At 37.5% G+C, this 19,529-nt stretch overlaps 1 protein-coding gene across 6 annotated transcripts in view; it reads right to left on the minus strand.

The window, feature by feature from the left end:
* WDFY3 (WD repeat and FYVE domain containing 3) overlaps window positions 1-19,529 on the minus strand; it is a 281,573-nt gene that overhangs the window by 151,799 nt on the left and 110,245 nt on the right. For 5 of the 6 annotated variants that reach the window (XM_060114184.1, XM_060114198.1, XM_060114190.1 and 2 more), the window contains 3 exons: window positions 15,446-15,569; window positions 7,667-7,720; window positions 3,399-3,508 (listed from right to left, as the gene is read on the minus strand). In XM_060114184.1, coding sequence (XP_059970167.1) covers window positions 3,399-3,508; window positions 7,667-7,720; window positions 15,446-15,569 — 288 coding nt within the window. The remainder of the gene's footprint in view (window positions 1-3,398; window positions 3,509-7,666; window positions 7,721-15,445; window positions 15,570-19,529) is intronic. The other variant, XM_060114194.1, reaches the window with a different exon arrangement.

Consider the following 19,529-nt stretch of genomic DNA (forward strand, 5'->3'; position numbering starts at 1 on the left):
AATGCAAAGATACATTGAGTACTAAACTTGCTTTACTATCACTTTTATTTTTATTGTAGATTCTTAGAGTTGGAAGGGCACTTGAAGGATATAGCCATCACTGACGCAAAAAAATTTCTCCATTATTTTCAAAGATTACTAAAGGAAGAAATTATAGACATTCTTTTTTTTTTTTTTTTTTTTTGCTGTACGCGGGCCTCTCACTGCTGTGGCCTCTCCCGTTGCGGAGCACAGGCTCCGGACACACAGGCTCCGCGGCCATGGCTCGCGGGCCCAGCCGCTCCGCGGCATGTGGGATCCTCCGGGATCGGGGCACGAACCCGTGTCCCCTGCATCGGCAGGCGGACTCTCAACCACTGCGCCACCAGGGAAGCCCTATAGACATTCTTATGGTGAACATTTCAGCACTGTTAAGAAATATGCTATAATAATTATAAAAAAACTTTCCATGGTACAGGTTTGGAATAGAAAGTTTTTCCATGCTGGAGGTCAACAGGTTAGCATCATCTGTTGATCTGTTTATTAATTTTGACATTACACATTTCCTGAATGCCTAGCGTATGTCAGTCAGTGTGTTGGGAGCTCGGCATGCAATGATGAAGGATCCCTGCCCTTCAGAAGACTGTAGTCTAGAGCAGAAGCAGGTTTGTTAATAACTATGATTTAATCTCTTATGTGTAACAGTGGTAGTACATTCAGGCTAATATAAAAGGGAATGATCACCATTGGCAGGAGTAGAATGGAAAAGTGTCGGAATTAAAACAAGAGGGGAAAGATCACCTGGAAGATACACAGGAGCTTAGGCCATATGGTACAGAATGTTTCAGGAACCTGAGTCCAAAACTGCTGACTCCTGAAAAGCCACAATAATAATGTCTAATCTTTAATGAGTGTTTATTATATAACAGGCATAAAGCTAAGCACTTTAAATACATGATCTCACCTATTTCTCAAGTCATCCCTACAAGGTAGATAAGGTAGATTTTATTACTATACGCTCCTTACTTTACAAAGGGAGCAATTGAGGCTCATCACTTATATACCCTGTCTGGGGTTAGAGAGCGGGTTAAGTGGCCCACGGTTTGTACATGCTCAATGACCTATGCGTGTGGTCTCCCATTTTAGTTTTACTTTTAATTTGCTGGGATTGGAGACCCAATGAAGTGTTCCAAAGGAGTTACAGAATCAGATTTTAGAAAATTAGCTGGTGATAGTATAGACCATAGATTAAAGAGCAGGAAGGCGAAAGCAATTAGGAAACTAGTACCAAAAACCGTTAAGAACGGCCGGGCCTGAACTAATGCAGTAGCCACGTGACGGGGAGGAGACAGAGCCTAAGGAACAATCCTTTACAAGACCCGGCCCCTTTCTACATATCCACTATCATTTCCCTCCTCTAATACTCAAAAGCTCTCTGCAGTTCTCATCTACCATTTATTGTTTCTAGACATCCCATGTCTCCACCTGACTCTCAATTTAAACGTCTGTTCATGCCTGAAACTTTTTAATTCCTCATCTTTCTTCCTACCCTCACCTACAAAATTTACAACTCCATTTCTATTTTCATAGTACTACATATAGCCCATTATTGCATTTTATAGTATTAACTTCATCCACTTCATCTCTGTCATCTACATGTTGATTCAGGACCATGTTTTTGCCATCTCTATCTCACTGCTGCCAACAGAAGATAGCATGCAAACAAGAAAGTCAGCTCAAAACATAACACTGAATTTTCTTTTTAAAATGTCTTTTTCCAGTTAGATTATTACTAGATATCCCTTCATATTAAGCAAAATGATATGACTTTTCATTTTCATCTTATAACGGATAGATAAAAGTACAACTGGGTATACAAACTGGTAATCGGCAATATTTGTAAGTTTTTAAGTGATTCTTTTCTCCTGATTCTTTTCTTACGCTTTTAAATTGGTCTATCCATTTGTGCACATTTAAGTTAATACACATTTACTGATTTTCTACCATGTTCTAGGTGTTATGGTATGACACAGTCTATGCTCACAAGAGAGAGAGAAAAACAGTGCATCTACAGAAAATATGAATAAAACTTAGAAATATTCCAATTAAACACTATTATTTTATGCATTATTCTAAGCCAAACCAAACTCTGGTACAGCAACGTAGAGGCATTTATAGTTAGCATCGATAGCAAGTAGAATTGGTATTTTGATAGTCACTTGATATGGCCATAGATACATGAAAACAATGGTCTACTTTAGGACTATCTGAAGGTTACTTAGTACTTAGGGTGAATAAACATCTCCATTTGCCCAGGACTGAGGGGTTTCCTGGGATGTGGGCCTTCTATGCCAAAACTCAGATAGTCCCAGGTAAATCAGTACAAGTTGGTCTTATTCGTTTTCTGATTTAAAAAACAAAACATAACACAATATTGTAAATCAACTATACTCCAATATAAAATAAAAATTTTAAATAAAATAAAATAATAAAATAAATAAAAAACAAAACAAAAACCCAGCAAATGAAAAAGGAAACAGGCCATTCCAAAGAAAAAAAATTCAAGTGCTGCTTACTTTAGGCTAGTAACTGGTTTCAGGATATGGTTACTAAGAAATGTGCACTGTTTCTCCTGTGGCCTGTCACGGTAGTATGATCGGTGTCACATTTACTTTTGTAAATTCCATGAGGTATTTGAAAGCCCATAGTAATTTAGACAATAGTCATTCTCAAGATTGGTGTGGACTTTGAAGGTAACTATACTCTGGATTTTAGAAGGCTGAATAAACTTCCTTCATCCCCAAAACATCACAGGTCACAAATCGGGTATTCAAACAGCACATAAATGACTACATGCCATATGTATCATGACAGATGCTTAAAGTTGATTTAAAGGGAAAAAAAGCAATCTCCGGAAGAAAATCAAGTAGGAAGGATATATGTATTATCCTGAAAATGACAATATTTCCTTATTTTGCATAAAAGTTAGAAAAATTTTGAAGTATTTTCCATTTCACTTATTCCTTATTAGCTAAGTGACCTTAGATGAATCTTAGATGACTCTTCCAAGTCAAAGTTTCCCTAAGATGGGTTACAGAAATGCAGTTCCTGGGCTACTTCCCTCCAGCCACAGGTAGCCCATCTTTTTGCCCAGTGTGCTGTACAAATGGTACCATGCTCTCTGTGTGCTATGATGTGACAAAGATGGAAAACACTGTTCTAATTTAAGCATTTCCTCATGTGTAAAACGGAAACATTAACCTCTTTATAGAGATGTTGTGAGAAGCATGAAATAATGTGTAAGAAGAATTAGAAGAATACACAGATTATCACAAAATCTTATTTGGATATGATGATTTAATTTCACAAAATCCCAAGAGGATAAAAAGATGTTTCAAACATGAAAGCCAAGAACTTACCTGACCAGAGGATGCTAACAAATTAATTGTTGTCAAAAGCATCCAACCTCTACTGGCTTCTTCACTCTGATTGATTTCCAAGAATTGGACTATGGCCCGACTTGCAGCCTCTATAAAACCAAAGGAAAGTCATTAGGTGGAGAGAAATCACATACAAAATATGTTAAAGAGAGCAATGTTTTAATGGCATATGTAGATGTCATCATATCAATACAGAAATGTAAAAGTCAACCTATATATTTTAGGAAAAGGTGCGTCACAAACTAGTCAAAAGGAGTCATGGAATAGGGGAAATTTGAGTTAAACCTGCCTGGAAAACAAGTCTCTCTAGAAACTGGGAGGGAGGGATGGAAACAGAGAGATTAGGCACACTGTATTAAAACAAAAGTGTGGCTAGAGGAATGATCAAGAGCAACAACTGTAATAACATAGGGTTCACATTCTAGAAGAGCATATGTTGAGAATTAGAGTCTAATATCAATAGTAGTGACAGAAAATGCCTACTTACAAGGGAAGGTAAGCTAAGGGCTGTCTGTATTTGACTCTTTGGGCAAGAAGAAGCAAATGTAGTTTCTTGAGCAAATTAGATGATTAAAGGATTATTTTAAGACTATTAATTTAGAGTGATGTGTATGACAAACTGCAAGGGCAAAGAGATTGATGGGGGAAACAAATTAGGAGGTTGGCTCAGTGACACACACAGGGGGTGACCTGAACAGCTGACATTAGGAAGAGATAAACAGTGAGGGAGTCATTCATAGAACTGTAGTGTTAGAAGAATCTTTGAAAGTCAACTTAGTTGATTATGTTTTTAAGGATAAGAGAAAATGGATAAATACTTAACCATGAATTTAATTTTATCAGCACAGAGTTCATCAATTTTTACATTGGAATAGGAGATGAATTAAAGTCAGAAAATAAGTCCAATCTGTTCACTGTAAACGAACATATTAGGTTACTAACGTATACTTACCACATGTCATAAAGGTACAGGATGTAGAATAGAATTTAGATTACCTTAGAGGTATTCTTTCCTTTAAGACATTTAAGACAATCAAGATAAAAGTGTTTTATTCAATAACTGAATGACACAAAACTTACACATGATACTGTGCTGGGCATATTTCATCTTTATATACTTCCATTTGAAAGAACATGTTAAAGGAAAATTTTTTAAGATACCTTATTTTTACTGAGTCTTAACTACAACAAGCACTGCTTTTTTTTGTTTGTTTTGTTTTTGCTGTACGCGGGCCTCTCACTGTTGTGGCCTCCCCTGTTGCGGAGCACAGGCTCCAGATGCACAGGCTCAGCGTCCAAGGCTCACGGGCCCAGCCTCTCCGCGGCATGTGGGATCTTCCCGGACCGGGGCACGAACCCGTGTCCCCTGCATCGGCAGGCGGACTCTCAACCACTGCGCCACCAGGGAAGCCCAACAAGCACTGTTTTAAGTGCTTGCAGATTCAACTCATTTAATCTTTATGTAGAACCCTGTAAGTTATTTTCTATTCTTAGACCTCTTATTATAAATTGAGAAATGGGAGAGAATAAGTAATTTGCCTGGAGTCAGGGACAGAACTTATATTCAAATCCAGGCTGCTTAGCCTGTAAAAGATAAAGATAGTGATAAAAAAATTTTACTGGAAAAGAGAAGTCAACAGAACCCTGGCTTACTTCTGGTATTCCCTATCTGGTAAATGTTGAAATTACTGTATTCATGCTCACTGATTTTACAGTCTCTTGCCCCTCTCTAGAAAACAAACACCATGGGAGCAGACTTTGTCAGCCTTGTTCAGAGCTGATCCCCAGTATGGAGCACATCACTGGCACTAAGTGGGCACTCAATAAACACCTGTTAAATGAGTGAATAAATCAACCCACGGAGATCAAAGAAGGACACATTGAATTCAACTTCTCAAGAACATCAGGAGGTTTGCATTTATTACGGGTAACAGAGATTCCTGAAAGGTTTGAAAGGGGAGTAATACAAAGAAAGCAATGTTCAAGGCTGATTAAATAGAGAAAGAAGAAAACAGATAAAAGAATACCATTGAGAAACCATCTTTAGCAATCATGGTTTAAGATCATTGGTAAAAACTAACCTGCAAACTTTTCCTGCAAGCCTACAATGGACCCCAGCCATTTGTTATATAACACGAGCAGTCTTTCCTTGATAGGAATTAAATGCTCATGTAAGGAAAACAGCTCCTTACCAGTTCCCTAAAATTCTTAATCAAAGGCTGTCATGCTATGCTTTCATTTCCTAGGCTTCTTCGTAACCCAGGCGACTTTGGTTTTAAATTGTGCATTTCCAATTTCGTAACTCAACATCTTAAAAAAAAAAAAAAACCTGCAGTCTTCAAATTGCTTAGTTTACAATTAAACCAATGTAATAAAATTCTATTTCATTAAAAAAATAAACATTGATTGGTAAATCAACTGATCAATACCACCTATGTCTCTCACAGAGGGAAAAAAATATTTTGAAGAACTAAGCCTACTTTAAAAGATAAATTTATCTCCCTGGTACAGAATCTAGAAACCTACAGATGAGACACATTTTGAGTGACTCCAGATTCCACCCATAGTACTTAACACTATTAACATTAAAAGAAGTTTGGACAAATATGTTTTTTCACTGCTATACAACAAGTTGCCAATTATGAACAATGAATGCCAATGGTTATTTTGAGAACCAAAACACCAAAAATGTACTCTTGGTTTGAAACAGTTCCATATATCTATCTGATCAATGGCATTTACAAAAAAGTGTGTGGTTTCTTTCGTTTTGGTTGACAATGAACATTAAGATATTCCTCAAGATAAGAAAAGACAATGTATTTTCAAAAGTGTCCTATTTGTTATTAAACATTACAACAGTTCAGTAGATTGCTGAGCAGATTAAATGAGATAATACTTATGAAAATAAACCTTGAAAAGGATCAAGACAGTATAATTATTAATGGTGCCCCTTTAACAATTTTACCAGCTTAATAATAACAACTGCTCTTTTTGAGAAGAAGATAGAGACTTCAGTTACATCAGCAATAATGTATAATTACATTATCGGGCTTTGAATTACAGGTGCATACAAAGAAGTCTTGACAATAGTTGTGGCTGAATGATACGGGTGAGACTGGAAACTCTCATTGATAAAATAGACTATCTTTACATAACAAACATATTCAGAAGAACTATCTTACTTTTTCCTACTAATTTCAGTAGGTTGCCATGCAAAACAACTTGATGGGATCTCCGAGTTTTCATTTTAAATAAATCAAGAAGCTCATTGTAGGGCCTCCCTGGTGGCGCAAGTGGTTGAGAGTCCGCCTGCCAATGCAGGGGATGCGGGTTCGTGCCCCGGTCTGGGAGGATCCCATATGCCGCGGAGCGGCTGGGCCCGTGAGCCATGGCCGCTGAGCCTGCGCGTCCGGAGCCTGCGCGTCCGGAGCCTGTGCTCCGCAACGGGGGAGGCCACAACAGTGAGAGGCCCGCATACCGCAAAAAAAAAAAAAAAAAAAAAAAGAAGCTCATTGTAAAAGTATGTAACATTTAGTGCTGTCTTTAAAAAATTATATAGACAACATATTAAACCTCCATAAACCACAGAATTTCTTAAAACTTTGAAAAACGCTCCTAGTCAAAAAATATTGCGTTATGATCTTTTATTTTCACTAATTTTTAACAAATACAAATTTAAACACTGATTTAACTTAAGATTATAAGATTATAATGAAAAGAACATATTAATATCAGCCGATCTTGAGAGCTGCCAATCATTTTGATTTAAGCTTTAGCTTTCATGCTGCATTTCAGTACACATAGTTAGGCCAAAAAAATACAGAAATGAAGTTAGTAGAGCTCATTATTAGATTAAATAAGAATAGAATGTAGACAGTTTTAAAGGAAATGTTAAGTCCCCCGTCTACACTGAGACAGTATAAGTAAATTCAATTAGACTGCATTCAGAACAACCAGAACACAAAACGTATTAATAATAAGTGTAATACAATAATTTTTCCTTTTGCAAAGTCCATTTAAAGCATAGTCATTTTCAAACTTATGCTTCAGGATGATAATGTGAGACACATCAATAGTACTATTACACTTTTGTCATTAATGAAGAAACCAAGCCCTAAACGCCCATTCCCACCCCTCCCTTCCAAAGAAAACCACTTCCACGTTAGTGAGAAAAATAGTATTAGGACTCAGCTTCCATGCTTCTTTCAATTCGATAATACATCATCACACCTTGGGAATGAAATTACCTGAAGGTGTTGTGGCTTTGAAATCCTTGGAGGACAGCGGGGCACACTGTTTTTCTGTTTAAAAAAAAAGGCTGGGTTGTCTAATTGGGGATTCACTACATTATACTAATTCCACCACAAGATGCTGCACCAGATGCCAACCGTGGTCGGCATCATTTGGCTTCTCTATCACTGGGCTGCTGCCCAGTGGGGATTACAGCACTGGGCTTAACAGTGGCACCTAGCATGCAGCAAAGTCACTAACAATAAACTGAAGATACTATTTTTACACAGGTGGGAATTTTCTCTTTCAATGATGTAAAATCGACCATGTGACTGACCTTAGAATTAAGCAGACTGCATGGCTGAACTTAACAAATAACTAGAAGAGATAGGGAAAAGTCTTAAGCCATGTCCTGTACACAGTATGGCTACAAAATTATATATTTTTTCAAATTAGTTCTAAGTCACTATATATTTTTAACAAAACCACAGGGAGGCTATAACCAAGAGGATTAAGAGAGACAGAGAGAAGAGAACTCCTGTATTACAAATCAGCCCATGTACCCACTTTGCACATTGACTTACCTAAAATTTTCCATTTTTTACTAACTTCTGATGGATAGATTTAAACAACAGAATTGCCAATAAGCATGGTTCCTACTGAGATATCTACAATGAATGTTAGAGTGATCTGGTGAAAAGACTTGATATGTGAATGGCGATTAGGTAACAAACAAAATAACAAGTATTTCACACCAAATTCAGAGGAGTCCTGGGAAAATAATCTTTCTCTGATGCACAACAGATAGAGCCAATTTTCAAAAGAATAATAGAGAACTCATTCCACCTGCTTCTTTTTGGAGAAAAATTATGTGCATGTAAATCACAACAAAAATTACTTTCAATGATAACTTCCTATAAAATAAAAGGTTATGTGAGGTATTGAAAACAGCCAAACTCATAGAAGCAGAAAGTGCAAGGGTGGTTGCCAAAGGCTGAGAGGAGGAAGAAATGGAAAGTTGTTGATAAATGTGTATAAAGTTACAGTTGTGTAATATGAAAAAGTTCTAGAGATCTGCTGTACAACATTGTACTTACAATTTACTGTACTGTACATGTAAAAGTTTGTTAAGAGGGCAGTCTCATGTTAGTGTTTTTACCACAACAGAAATCAACTATCAATCAGAAAACCAGAATGGGATATGCAAGAAGAAAAATGATTCAGGATGTACCTAGATCCTCAAAATCTAGAATTTTTCACTAGAAAAATCAAAATATCAAAAAATCTCCATGAAAGTACTTTTGATAACAGCACTGATCAAAAGAAACTTCCAATGTTCAAAACTAAAAATGAAAGAAGAGAACAAGGATTCCAAAAGCCAGAGTTCTTCAAGGCTGACAGACGAGACACTCCAAAACTATGCTTTTCTCTCTTAAACATCAGTAAGCTGGCTTTTCTAACACTCTTCTAACTCTTAAAGCATAATGGGGTCGGGGGGAGCACAGAGAAATCCTATGTCAAAATCAGTAAAAATTTTTTGAGCACCTAATCTGTGACAAGCATTCTTTTAGGCGATACAGGGGTGAACACAAGAGACAATAACATTAAATAAGTAAATAAACAAGGTACTTTCAGATGACACCAAACCTCTAAAGGAAGTATTTAAGGTGACAATAAATACTCACTGGTGTGGAGATAGAGGATAAAAGATCTATATGAGATAGGGTGATTTGGAAAGGTTTCTCTTGTGGAGGTAAAACTTACACAAAATTGAATTGAATTTCACTGGATTCTGAAGTTAACGAATTTCAAAAGTTTAAAACTAAAACTTACATGGAATTACATGATATGAAAAAATTATCTTAAAATATCTGGCAAACAATATATCACCAACAGAGAAAGGAAGGGTACAAGGGGCTCTATGTTTGTAACTTCCTGTGAGTCCATAATTATTTCAAAATAGAAAATTAAAAAAAATAATAACTCGGGGCTTCACTGGTGGCGCAGTGGTTGAGAGTCCGCCTGCCGATGCAGGGAACACGGGTTCGTGCCCCGGTCCGGGAAGATCCCACATGCCGCGGAGCGGCTGGGCCCGTGAGCCATGGCCGCTGAGCCTGCGTGTCCGGAGCCTGTGCTCCTCAACGGGAGAGGTCACAACAGTGAGAGGCCCGTGTACGGCCAAAAAAAAAAAAAAAAAAAAAAAACCACTTATGTAACTATTACTGTAATTAACAATGAGACATCTCCTCCACTTAAGATACTCTTCATTATTTCCCTACGGATATAAAACTGTAAAGAGATTTAGGAAAACAAATCTCCAATGTAGAAAAATGTTTTTCTACAAACATGCAGATTAGGTATTCATAAAGACAGCAACAGCAAACAGAATATAAATAAGCTTTGGATTTTTTTTTCTAATCTAGGGATGTCACTCAAAAAAGAAAATGCAATGACAGGAGTCAACATGTGACAAAGAAATTTCCCTTCATACTACCTATTTAAAATAGCTAAAAAGGCATAAAACACAGAAATCTTGTATTTAAGACAAACTTTTCACTTGTATAGGAACAACTGAAATCAATAAAGATAAAAAAAAGGATGCAATCCCATTCTGGTGGAGAAGGGAAAAGACAGGAAGTTTACCTTAAACTATCTTGACCACCTCTCACCAGACTTGCTTCAAGGACTACAAATATAATTAAAACTGCCTCACTTTAAAATCCATACATCAATTCATATAATGTACAGATTCTGATTAAGAGATTTTGTCCTCAATCTAAAAATACTTTAATGGCTGTTGCTCCAAAGACTCCATAATGGGCCCCCCGTTAAAGATGGAAGGTTGAGCATATGCATATATCTCTTCTCTGTCCTGAAACCTCACTGCTATAAATGGAATTGTGCCCCCCCGCCCCAGAATTCATATTTGAAGCCTTAGTTCCTAATGTGATGGTATTTGGAGATGGAGCCTTTGGGAGGTAATGGGGTTTAGATGAGGTCATGAGGGTGTGGCCCTCATGATGGGATTAATGCCCTTAAAAGAAGAGACACCAGAGAGCTCTCTCTCCTGGAGGTGAGGCCACATTGAGAAGGTGTCATCTGCAAGCCAGGAAGAGAGATCTCACCAGAAACCAATCATGCTGGCACCATGCTCCTAGACTTTCAGACTCTAGAATTGTGAAAAAAAATTCCTGTTTTATACTGGTCTATGATATTTTGTTATGGCAGTCCAAGCAGACTAATACGCCCACTAAAATTGTTGGTTAAGGATTTTTTTAAAAAGCATAAACCCATAAGAACAAAGAAAATAGGAAAGGTGAAAACAACAACGTTTTGGATACTAAAACAGAGGAGAAATTAGTGGGAACTGATTTAGCAGATTCTAGAATCTTAACTTAAAGCAAGTTCAAGGAAAATACAAAAGCAGCTAACCTCAAAACAACCTCCAAGAGGTTCAGGAGTTGGTGGCACTAAGTACCTTTAGAAGCAGAAGTAAATGTGGGACTGTACACAGAAGGACTGGTGAAGTCTGTGTAAGAGCAGCTAGACCCCCAGATCCCCACTACTGTGTGGGTACTAGACTAGAGATTTATTCACTAAAAAGAAAAACAGAGGATGTTTGGATTGGGGTGGAGGGGGGACAATGACATTACACCAGGCACAGTTGTGGGCTCATCATGAAGATAAAATAGAAGCTTATGTATTGATACTAAATGTTGACGGTCCTCAGACACTGGCTTCTAAAATGTTCAGAGTCAGACATATACTGTCTAAGTAAAGACTGGACATTCTTCTCTGGGGACTCTGTCTAGCTCAAGGGAAAGACAGTCAACTGAATGACTCAGCAAAATGACCCTAGGCTGAGGCCCAGGCAAGCTCCAGCCACAATTACAGAGCTACCCAGAAACTTTCCAAGATTCCATTCTTATACAGCAGTAGAGGGCCAAGGATGAGACATGTGAGGATGTTCTCTAATATAAAAGACAGAGACAAAAATAAAGTAACAAAAAAGACTACGTGAAAGAAACAGACTGGGGAGGAAGATAAAAATCTGAAAAGAAATTTTAAAAAAAAGAAACCTCAGAGAGTTAAGAGAAGCCATGAAAGGAAAACAAAAGACATCAATAAAAAAGAAAAAAAAAATCTCTTAGAAATTAAAAGTATCATATCACCAATGGGAAAAAAAAAAAAACACGGAAGGAATAGATGGTAAAACCGAAAAGCTCTCCTAGCAAAGAGAGTAAAAAAGCAAAGACAGAAAATAAGAGAGGAAAGATAAGAAAATGAGAGGGACAGTCTTAGAGGTACCCATGATAAGAAAGAGAAAACAGAGGGGAGGATATTATTATATAAACAATTCACAAACCTTTCTCAAAATTAAAGGAGATGAATTTCCAGACTAAACAGGTCCAGTGAGTACTCAGCATAATGTATAAAAATAGGTCCACTCCAAGGCATGTTATCATGAAATTTTAGAAGAGGAGGGCCAACGAGAGGATTCTAAATGCTTTTATAAAACACACACACAGGGCCTCCCTGGTGGCGCAAGTGGTTGAGAGTCCGCCTGCCGATGCAGGGGATACGGGTTCGTGCCCCGGTCTGGGAGGATCCCATATGCCGCGGAGCGGCTGGGCCCGTGAGCCATGGCCGCTGAGCCTGCGCGTCCGGAGCCTGCGCGTCCGGAGCCTGTGCTCCGCGACGGGGGAGGCCACAACAGTGAGAGGCCCGCATACCGCAAAAAAAATAAAATAAAAAAAACACACACACACACAGACACACACACACACACACACACACACACACACCCCACACACAGAGAAAGAATGGAGAATTCAGGTAGCTTCAGATTTCTCACTAGGAGTACAGGAATCTAAAATATGATGGAGAAATTATTTTTATATTCTGAGATAAAATGATTTCCAATCTAGAACCTTATATCCACCAAAAGGAGGATAAATGTAATGTGAGCTGAGAGAGTTTCCAAAATGACCTTGAGAGTTCAACCTAGGCTGCCTGGAGAAGGACCCACTGACCATGTTCCCAGAGGTGCTGCACCCAAGCTCAATTTTCTATGACACTCGTAGCTTCCACTCCCTGTGGGAGGGCCTGTAGCTTCCACTGGACCCCCAAGTCTCCTGGAACTAAACAGCTAGCATTCTCAAACAACTCCTAGAAACATCCAATAAGAACTCAGATTCAGTACTCAAACAGCTTAGATCACAAATGGTGTTTCTTCACCATTAAGATTGCATTCATGCTCTGGGTGGGGAATATCCCAAGCACACTTCTGTGAGATAATGAGGGTGACAGATCTGTGCCTTCTATTCTCTTGTTGAAGCCTGGTTCTACAAGTTCCCCTTTCTGCAATAAAGCTATCTTGTACGATGTGATAAAGTTTGTTCTAAGCCCTGTACCTGAAAGCTTGTCACCTTCCTTGGTTAAGGGGAGGGAACTCGTTTTTTTGTTTTTTTTGTTTTTTTCTTTGGCGGTGCGTGGGCCTCTCACTGTTGTGGCCTCTCCCGCTGCAGAGCACAGGCTCTGGACCCGCAGGCTCAGCGGCCATGGCTCACGGGCCTATCCGCTCCGCAGCATGTGGGATTTTCCCAGACTGGGGCACAAACCCGTGTCTCCTGCATCGGCAGGCGGACTCTCAACCACTGCGCCACCAGGGAAGCCCAGGAACTCATTTTATATAGCAAGAGTCAAAGGAATTTTCACTCACAGATTTCTAAAAACAAAAACCAAAATAATAACTGCCCTGCATCCTTTTTCAGGAGGCTGCTGGAAAAAATATTTTACCAAAAATGAGGAAGTTAATTTGAGAAAAGAGATGACATGAGATTCTGGAAACAGAGGCTCTATCCCAAAGAAGTGGAAAAACATCCCAGGATGAAGTGAGTGAAGATGAAAAAGTGACAGCTGTCCAGCTGGCCTAGAGAGCAACTACTACAGATTAAACCAGACCAGAAGGTTCTGGAAGAGCTATTTGCAAGAAGATGAAACTGACAGAATATCTGATGTCTTCAATGATATTGGGGGGAAATTCAGAAAAACAGAGGAGTAGGGGAAGAATGCATAATGAAAACGTAGAAAACTAGTTTTTTAAAAAAAGGCAATTATTAACTCTGATAGAGGTGGAGAAGTTTTCAAGAAAGGAACAGTAATCAGAGTATACCATATGGCTCATCTTTGTATAATGTTTTCAGTCACAATAATATAATGAATACTGATCTAATCAAATTATAATAGAATGATATGTGGATATAGAAGTAAGAAGTAAGAATCTGTGGGATAATGGTGAGCTTAAAAGTCTTACTTCTCTTGTGGTAAGCCTGGAGATGGTATCTAAATATGAAAAATCAAGGCACACAGTATAAGCACATTAGTTAGAGACACAGAGGTAAATATCAAAAAAAGTTAAGAGACGTAAAAACTCAGTGTATCTTAGGAGTGCAAAATGAGGATGAACCAGGATGATGGAAGGGAGATACTGTTTTTAATAAACCTATAAACTATTTGACCCTTAAAACCATGCACCTATATATTTTTAAAACTAAAAGTAAAAACTAAATTAAAAAATAGGATTATAGGGCTTCCCTGGTGGCACAGTGGTTGAGAGTCCGCCTGCCGATGCAGGAGACACGGGTTCGTGCCCCGGTCCGGGAAGATCCCACATGCCGTGGAGCGGCTAGGCCTGTGCTCCGCGATGGGAGAGGCCACAACAGTGAGAGGCCCGCGTACCGTGCAAAAAAAAAAAAAAAAAGATTATATAACAAAGGCATTACTGTTACAATTGGAAAGACAATAATTCAATGGGGGAAATGATAAGTGATTTTTCAAAGAGACAATAGAAACAAAACTTAAATTATTGATTTCTTGGTCTAATGCTTCAGTAGGAAAGCTATCACTCAAACAACCGCTAAAAACCAAAGCAACAAGATAAAAATTAAGATAAAATCCTTCAAACATATTGCTAATTTAGAAAATGAGTAATGGTAATTAAAATCAAAAAATCTTACTTTAATCTTGATTAAATGGGATGATACTTTAGGAAGTTTAAAATTACCTAATTATGAATAAGAATAGTTATTCAGGCAGCATTTATAAAAGGCCTACTGTGTAAAGCACTATGGTAAAGACTGTAGGTTATATAAAGACTCGTAAATAGTTCATGGTCTAATAGAAAGATAAAGATACATACATAAACACCACTTGTGAAGCTGAGTAGTTAAGAAGAGAAAACTTTTCCTTTGATTAAGGGAATCAAGAAACATTCTATCTAGGAAGTGTGACTTAATCCAAGCTGAGAAGATTCAGATGTACTAAGATGGGGGGAGATGCTCCTTCCTGAATGAAGCATCACAAGGATAGAAAAAAGAGCACAGAAATGTTTGGGACTATAAGTAACTCGCGATTTGGTTGAAATATAGAAAAAGGAAACAACAAATAAAAAAAGGGTATGCAAAAATGGTGGGTATATATATGTATTTCCAGGTCCTGAGTTTGTGTTGAATGTCATGCTAGGAATTTGGATTTTGTTCAGAAGGAAACAGAGTGCTGTTAAAAGGGTTAGGGCAGGGGTGGTAGTGGTCCAAGGAAAGTAGCCTTGGGTAGAACTACTCCACTTGAGAGTAAAAGGTGCTGACAGTAAGAATATGACAGTAAGAATGGGAATGGGGACTGGTACTGAAATCCATGTGCTTAAAATCAGGTCAATTTTCTGTTAGATTTCGACAACACTTTTACCAAACTGTCCATTCAAATAAATTAGTTTTTGCTGGTTTCTGTAAAAATACCTGTGGATTTGTTTGATGCTCTCCTTCGAATTTCTGTCACCATCAGTCGTGAGACTTGTGTTGTGAACTGCAGAAGATCAGAAAATTTTTCTGTCATTGTATTTGGCGGAGCATTTCCAAAAACCTGTGGATGAGAAAAACAATTTTAATACAGCATTGTCAACTTTTTTCTTTTATTATGTGCTTTTCAAAGTGTGGTATGACTTGAAAATCAAATAAAAGAAAGTATGCTTGCATAGTTACTTCGATCTGAGTAAGTTTAAAACACAACTCTTTCAATAAATCCCACATTTTCTTATACATGTAAAATAATTGGCTGAATGAATGATTAAATAAACAAAATCTAAAAGCCAAAGACCAGTTATCTATAAAATTTAAATCAATCTTACTAATAAACTTTAGAAAACATAATTTTCCTCTGAAGAAATCAATTAATAATTTAGAGAAAAGTGGTAAGTTCCTTTGATGGCGAAAAGACATATCAGATGGTAAAAGCAGGGACTTATCTAATGTTAAGTCCTGGGCTGAATATAGAATTTACTAAACTCATCTTATACCTCAGAATTTCTGAATTCTAACCATAATAATTCCCAAAACAAGACTGTTAACGAAAAGACTAGAATAAAAATGAATGAGAGGGTCATACATACACTTGTCTTTCCAAAACTCTACACTAGATGAAATTTAGAATAAATCATTCTTAAACTGGCATAGGTTCAGCAAAGAGAATGAAAAAAATAAAACCTGGACAGACAGTCATAGAAAAAGAAATAGTATTATAATAGCTATATAACTGGATGCATCCTGGAATATTGTTTTTAAAAATGTTTTTTATAGTGGGACATCCCTGGTGGCACAGTGGATAAAACTCCATGTTCCCAATGCAGGTGGCCTGGGCTCGATCCCCGGTCAGGGAACTAGATCCCACATACATGCCGCAACTAACAGTTCACATGGGGCAACTAAGGAGCCAGCAAGCTGCACTTAAGGAGTCTGCCTGCCACAACTAAGGAGCCGGCGAGCTGCAACTAAGGAGCCCAACTGCTGCAACTAAGACACAGCGCAACCAAATAAATAAATTTTTTAAATGTTCTTTATAGCTAGAAGAGAATTCTGTGTCTCCTAAAACTATTATGATAGCCCTCTATTGTAATATTAACTAAACAATATTTTGTACTCTTATTATCTGTTCAAATGTCACTGCAAAGGGAGGAAACGTATCCTACCCGTCATTGTGCTCCTTGCCAAGCTAGCACCCTGCCTTTTACAGGGATGTTCCCTGAATATGGCTGTTTGTTTGTATGCTGCCTGCTCCCACAACCAAATTCTAGAAAATGTTTAGGTAGCATGCAAGGACACAAATTATAATATGAGAATATAAACAAAAAGTAAGAAAAAACCCAAAACCAATCAAATAATAAAACCAAGGCTAGGGAGGTAGACTGGGAAAAAAAAAGTCTATATTTGCCATATTTTAGTCACGAATTTTGGCTCAAACATACAGGAGAGAAAAACCTCATGAATTACATGGTTCACAATGTCCTTAGGTAAGGAAAACATATATTTAACGAAGTACCTCTATTCTTCATACCATAATGTAAAGATTTTCTTCCAAGGATCCTATTAAAAGGATACAACTTATAATATCCTTGTAATAGGAATGTTTCTTACATTCTTACAATAGATACCATGTTTCTTACAATCACCCTCAAATTGAGCTGAAAGTACCAAACAAATGATAAATCAGTTCTACAGGTTATACTTTTAGCCAGGTAGTCTGCTCTTTAACTTGACACACAATTTTAAATTATCTCAAAGAACAAACAAACTGTTCTTTTCAGGAACTCCTCAATAAATTGTTTTTCTGCTGAGATTTTGATAAATGGTATGTGCTTACAGTTAACCTATGTCGCCTGCTAAATACCCATAGTCTTTAACAAACAAATTGGAGATAGATTAGAAATTGAGAAGCCTCTATTTTAAATTTGAGCATACTTTCGAGGAGGAGAGATTCTACCCGTCTCTCTTGAAGCTTTTATTAAATACATTTCTGTGTCTTAGAAAAATAAAAAGAATGGCCAATTTATTGAACCAAAATTATCTCACAGACTTAAAAAGTATGCCCAGTAAGCACAGCCCTGTAAGACTACATTAATATCAAGTCAAAGCAATTTGGTTACTAAAATCAACCTGGCTTGAAGTTCACAGTTGATTACGACAAAGTTTATTCATTCCTTTCTTTCCTCCTTTTTTTTTTTTGGCCCATATAAAAATAACACATTGCAACTCAAAGTGCATCTTTTAAAATAAACCATCAACTATCTTTACCAAATAAAATATCTACACCATTTGGTTTCCAGTGAGGAATGACACATGCTTGAATAGCCATTCTACTTCCACCCAGAGATGAGTATGTAACTGCCTAATGAAGATGTTTACAAAGCCACTGTATATTTTGCTCAGGCAATTATTAAGCCTTTTGACAAGTGATTTAAAGTAGATAAGTATTCCTATTATTCAGAATATACTGATGTATATTTTGCTCCTAAGAATTATTAAGCACTATGTTATTCCTAAGAGTAAGACAACTTCATAAAATAAATAGCTCTTTTCTTAGCATAAACATATGGTTATTCAAGCAGTCTTCACGCTGGGTGGATAATACACTGTTAAAAATACGACTAACTTTTCATACAAATCCTGATATTTACAGCTTTATTTTCATAAGGAAATTTTTTTCAAAAGCTGTGTTGCTTGAATTGACCAAGCCCAATGTTACAGAAAAAGAACCATGTCCTACTTGCTAATCTGAAATGAACAACTACTGCTTCTTTAACATAAACAATCTTTAATCTACTGATCCAACACTACTGATTGATTCACTCTTTCGTTTATTCACTCATAAATATTTACTGGTCTACTATATATGCCAGGCAATATTTGGAACCTTGAATACAAAAGTAAATGAAGAATTGTGAATACAAAGGCAAATAAAGCAAATATGATTCCAGTTTTCACAGAATGTACATTTTAGCACAGGAGACAAAAGTTAAACTATTTTAAAAATGAAAATTATGTTGGATAGGGATGCGTTATAAAGAAAGGGAATGCCTGGAGTGAGAAAAGGTTATCAGAAACGCTCTCTGAGATGACACTGACCTGGAAGGATGATACTGAATAATGAAAAAAGGTCACAATTCAAAGAGCCAAGGAACGAGGGTTCCGGGCAGTGAGAAGAACTGTGCTAAGACCGTGGGCAAGAGATTGGGAGCTTGAGAGATCAAAAGGCGGGGGTGAAGCTGGAGTGTTTCCAATGAGAGGGGAAATGCAGCAAGAAAAGGCTGGAGAAGTACAGGGACTAAAACATGTATCTGGCATTTTAGATAATACTGAATGTGTAAGGCAGTAAAGAAAAGAGATTTTTTGGTGACTGACTTCAACAATTAAATCTAAAAATATTAGGTATGTATCCACCACCTTCCACAAATAGTGGGAAATAGACAGTGCTTCAATCATGCATGTAAATGTGGACTACAGAGGATGGAGCACAGAGCTGGGATTCACCTTCCCACCCACAGGGACTCTGGTCAAAATTTTCTGGTTCTTAGTTCCCTCATCTGTTAAAGGGGAGAGCTGAGCAAGAGAACTGGTCGGTAATACACTCAACTCAGAGGGATGATTCTATAATAGACATGTGACATTCATTACCCAGATGAAAAAAACAGTGCTGAGGAACAAAAAGCCTTTTAGCAAACTTAATAAAAATAACAACAATTATCATATCATGAGCCTTTACAGTGTGCCTAGCACTATTCAAATACTTGACATGTAATGTCATTCGAATCTCATGAAATCCTACTCATTACTCCCATTTTACAGAAAAAGAAATTAAAGGTTAGAGAAGGTAGATCCCAGGAGGTGGTGGCGACAGAATTCAAAACTAGGTCTGTCTGATTCCAAGCTGTGCTCTTAGTCACCCAGTAATATACTGTCTGAATTAAACTTTGCAGGAACCTTATCACTATACCTTTGTACAGTGTTCACCTTGCGAGGGAATTAGCACAGCTCGACTTGTTTTTAGAAG

The sequence above is a fragment of the Mesoplodon densirostris genome, chromosome 1 (genome assembly GCF_025265405.1).
Source record: "Mesoplodon densirostris isolate mMesDen1 chromosome 1, mMesDen1 primary haplotype, whole genome shotgun sequence".
Classification (NCBI taxonomy): Eukaryota; Metazoa; Chordata; class Mammalia; order Artiodactyla; family Ziphiidae; genus Mesoplodon; species Mesoplodon densirostris.